The following is a 4,955-nucleotide window of genomic DNA, read 5'->3' as shown; positions in this document are numbered from 1 at the left end:
AATGAAGCTTCCTTAATTAATTATATGTGTGTGGGACCAGATTTCATACTCACAGTGTATAACTATCTTAGTTATATTCACCTTCATACTACATGACATGTCATCAATTTTCTCAACTTGGATACACGTCTTAAATGATATACGAAAAAAATAACTAAATGAGTATGTGCTTACTATATTGCACTTAAAATACATGATTTTTCAATGACAGACCTTTTAAATTATAGCCACAAGTGATGCTACTTTAGCAGTAGAGGCTACCATAGTGCTAGAAATGCAATGCTTAAATCCTGCATCCAAAGACATTTATAGATAAATCCACCGCAGGTGATCTAGACGGTTGAAAGGTTCCGATAAGGCTCGTATGATCTTTTCAATTCCGGGCTGATATTTACGGACAATTGTGGAGGGGAAAAAACAAACAAGAAGTTTCGAGTAGTTACATAACACAATGCTCACACAAACCACTAACCGAATTCATAACGCACCTGAGATTTATTTCTATTATTGTGACTAGTTACATAACATCAAACATCGTTTATTCCTTATTATCATTCTAGTACATAAATTACATAGCTCGTAATGTTCACTGCTACAAGAGGCCGGTCCTTCTTCTTTTTTACGTTTTTTTGTATAGCTCTGATGGGATATACAATAATGACACAATCGATTACATGAAAATTTGAGAAAATAAAGAACGGGTAAACAAATATACATCAGTATTTACTATATGCAGTAATTCTTCAAGCTTCTGTATACTCAAATATGCCAGCAGTATGATTGAACCCGCATGATATATGTACTGCTTTCACATTTCTATTAATGTTAACTACCATTGGTTGAAAATAGTCAACATCATTTCCATGTCCCTGCAAATAAGAAAAGAGAAGTTAAAATAAAAGAAATGCATGGAGATTAGAACTAACAAATCGTAGGGAGACACGTGATATTAAGAATTTGCTTACAAGAGGAAAATGATGTATAGCACGGTAATGGAAAATACGTGGATTCAAGAAGAAAAAAATCTTGATAACTAAAACCTTCCAAAGATTCCCACAGACCCATGGTTACAAAATGCCAATATATAGTTCAAACTCCTAAACCAGATGCATATCAAACTATTTCCTCTCCTCTGGTGATCTGCACTTAATACTGTTGGACGAAAACTTGAGATGGCTTGGTCTAAAATACTTGCCTTATCCTGAAGTTTTTGCCTCAAACATGATTTTACGGAAATTATATAGGTAGTCTCTCTGGTAAAACCATGAATATTCGAATGGCTTGGTAAATAATGGCTACAACACCAAGAAACTTCAAACAATTTTCCATGTGGGAACGTACTTATCTCTACGAAAATAATGAGACATATAATATTGTGCTAAAGGGACTTAAATCCTTGAAACTAATTATCTTGTCATATTCTTTTTTCATCATAATAAAAGTAGAGAAGTTCCCCATAATAATCATAACAAGCTTTTGATTATGCAAACAACTCTTACCATATGTCATTTTATCCTACAAAAATGATTGAATAGAATATTCCACAATTTTATTTGTTCTTAGAGGACGCATACCCTCCTATGATTTGACCATGTTTTCTAGACATGATCAAGTTAACCCAACAAATTATCAGGTTATATTCCTAACAATAAGAATTGTGTGCCAAATTAACTATACGGATATGTCATTTCTAAGCAAATGCCTTAAAACTTAGGGGTGCTTGCAAGATAGTGAAGAGCTGTAAACGTAAATGATTTTCTGCTTAGGAGCATCGCTAAAGAATAGCTTGTGTTTGGGGTAAACATGATATCATGACGCTTGTGAAAAAAAATCAACAAGATAGTAGGCGCAATAATTCTACAATTCCTACATTTACTTGTGGTCGCTATATTGAAATTCCCTTGACCAAAGAGCAAGGAGGGCATAAATGGATTATGTTTGCATAAGATAGGAATGGAGTCACCCACCCCACACACACAAAAAAAAAAAAAATCTTTTTTGGTGAAAATAGGAGCCTTAGCACAAGCACTTTTAAACAGTATGATTGTATTCATATGTCATGTAAACATTTCTACATCTATCTCAAAAAGAAAAAACTGACAGGTTGAAACTAACCAGCTGCCCTCCAGAAGAATGGCCATCTACAGAAAATGTGCCATTAGCACCGCCCCAGCCCCATGTATAGACTTTACCACCTGGGTGTGAATATCGCAGGGTGATCATTTCAAATAGGGGAAAGAAGATAAATCATTACTTTGGAAGCAAAATTTGGGCAATAAAGGTTAATGCATCTTACTAGCACATATTGAAAATATATAGCGACTGAATCACTGCAACAGAAACATGATAAACAAAATACAGAACAGCAGTAAAAATATGATAGATTAGGATGTAACTTATAAAACTATAGCAAGGTTTGTGCTCCCTATTTTAATTTCAGGTCCCTGAACTTTGTGTTGATGCATTAGATTATATGCGAAGGACACAAAGATTCCTTGTTGAAAGCACAAAATCCTGGACTGGATAGATTTCTGGTGGGCAGTTCTACTGTTATCCAATTTACTTCTATCAAAATAACCAAATGATCTTGGTACTAGATAGGGATGGAAATTAATCAAACATCATTCAACAGTGCCAAGCTCAATCCAGATATAACAGTGAGATACTGAAAGCTCTAAGTGAGCTATATTCTAGTGAATTAGTTTGATGAGCTATCCTCGATATAGGATCTAATGGAGGGCTCTTGATAGCCGATAGGTTACTCCCCTACACCCATGTGCATAATTTTCACATCTGGCATATTAAGGAGAGGAAACCTTAACCCCTCAATCCATTCCCAAACAGTGCCTCAAAGGTTTTGTAGGAGCTAGATATGAAATGCTATACGTATTAAAGTTTAGATGACTAATTGCAAGGCAAATCAAACAGGATTTCATGGTCTAGAATTCAACCCAATCGAAATCCTAAGATAATTCATGACATGAACCCACATTAATCATATTCACGAGGGAATAGAAGGAAAGAAACTTGTTGAAGTTGCTGAAGAACAAGATTTTACCAGAAATTGCAGCTGTATGCTTCCAACCACAAGATACCTGCAGAATGATCAGTCTGAAAAGTGAATAACGATAACACCTTCAAAAAAACAATTCAACACTGAAACATACATATATTCGGATAAACTATAATAGATGAAAGTAATTCAAACCTCAGATATAGGAGATTTAAATAAAGAACTCTCAACACATTCTGGAGATCGGACCATATCTGTGCCACTGACATGGGGGGAAAGGACGTCCATGAGCATGATGACAAAGGAGACAACAATATATTGAAAGAACAACTCCAAGACGATTGCATAAATAAAATTAAAAAAAATGGAGATACCCAAGACCAAGACAACCGTTCTCATTTGAACCCCATGTGCATAAGCTTCCTTCACCTGTTGAAAGTAATCATATATAAACTCTCAGTCTGTATAAATTGTTTTAAAGATGATAAAAGGAACGACAAGCATAAAGTGAATTATATCAGAAGCATGAAGTTCAAAAAATTAATTAAAACTTAAGTTTCTCTTGTAAATATAAAGACAGCATGTACAACCAGAATACATGAAACTATGCCATTATAAGCTCTATGAAATATTACACTCATATATATTGTTGTACCTTTCAAGAACACTAGATAATAACTGGATTTAATTGAACCAACGCATTTATTTACTTCTTACATGATCAATAATTTATTAATTCATGTACTTCAAGCCAGCATCCTAGATGTAGCAGAACTGAGGTTTCCATCAACTATGCAGTTTACAAAAAGACATGCATCATATGTCCATGAAAATTATAGAACAATCTTCACAAAGAGTTGTGTACAGAAGACTGTATTTTACATTTATCTGCAAGATGGTCAAAGTGTCTCCTCGTGAGCATGCAGTGAATATGTGAATTCCTCTTGACATAATAATGATTGTTGTTCAGTTACCATCTATCTCTTGCCGATTGAATTTAACATCCACATGATTCATACATCAGAAATATAGACGACATCAGAAAAGAAAATTATGTGGTTGAGGATTGTACTTGTCAGAACGCAAGTGTGATAACCACCGCAAGCAACTTCTTCCGAGCATGGAAGGTCTTGGACAGCTGATGGTGTTGAGATACTTTTTGATCCTCCAAAGCCCTAACTTCCCCCAAGGATTTGGATAAATAAAAACAATCATATTGATAAAGAAAATTTTCAGAGAAAACCCTTCAAGAATATGAATGGGCATATATACCAGTTTAGCACTTGTTCTTTCCCCAAATACATAAAGAGTGCCTTGTTCTGGATGGATGCCAGCAACAACAATAACAAAAAGAGAAATGACTATAAGACATTACTGATATGAATATGAAGAGAAGACAAATAACATCTTAAGTTATTTACCAGTGATGCAAGCTGAATGTAACATTCCTGCACCAACCCTCTTGACCTACACATAAAAACAATCAGCAAACAAAATGTCTGGTACAGAAAAGTCCAGTAATCACCGTGCTCACCAACAGGCGAAGTAGCAAGCTGCAAGTACCTTAACCCCTTCAAAATACTTGATTAGCCTTGGAGTATATTCACTGCATAAATGGATCTTTAAGTATCATTCTGTATGATAAAAAACAATGTTACTTTTACTAATTAATTAAAGAAAGTTTGGCCATCCTCTGAACAAGATCATTTAGAACATGAACAAAAACATAATATGAGTAGTTACAGTTATTATAATGTGCCACTGCTAAGAACTTTAATGCTTTTACTACGATATTTTACATTAATGATGAGTTGAGCCTTGTAAACTTTGATTATACTTTACACTGCAAAGAAGAAATTTTTACTTCCTTTTCAATCTAGAACCTTTGGGCGGGTAACATGAAGAAAATCATGCACTATGCATTTAAATATGACATTCACTT

General features: G+C 34.5%; 1 protein-coding gene across 1 annotated transcript in view; it reads right to left on the bottom strand.

The window, feature by feature from the left end:
* The window catches only part of LOC109849220 (ultraviolet-B receptor UVR8), an 8,878-nt gene continuing 4,391 nt past the window's right edge, over positions 469-4,955 (bottom strand). Inside the window, exons 7-15 of the mRNA XM_020419037.1 lie at positions 4,577-4,619; positions 4,435-4,480; positions 4,286-4,332; positions 4,086-4,188; positions 3,388-3,442; positions 3,209-3,275; positions 3,059-3,095; positions 2,116-2,195; positions 469-869 (exon numbers count right to left, since the gene is read on the bottom strand). Coding sequence (XP_020274626.1) covers positions 744-869; positions 2,116-2,195; positions 3,059-3,095; positions 3,209-3,275; positions 3,388-3,442; positions 4,086-4,188; positions 4,286-4,332; positions 4,435-4,480; positions 4,577-4,619 — 604 coding nt within the window. The 3' untranslated portion in view covers positions 469-743. The remainder of the gene's footprint in view (positions 870-2,115; positions 2,196-3,058; positions 3,096-3,208; positions 3,276-3,387; positions 3,443-4,085; positions 4,189-4,285; positions 4,333-4,434; positions 4,481-4,576; positions 4,620-4,955) is intronic.

Source organism: Asparagus officinalis, chromosome 7 (assembly GCF_001876935.1).
Source record: "Asparagus officinalis chromosome 7, Aspof.V1, whole genome shotgun sequence".
Taxonomy (NCBI): domain Eukaryota; kingdom Viridiplantae; phylum Streptophyta; class Magnoliopsida; order Asparagales; family Asparagaceae; genus Asparagus; species Asparagus officinalis.
Note: the sequence above shows the minus strand (reverse complement) of the source record. Positions and strands in the feature narration are given on the sequence as shown.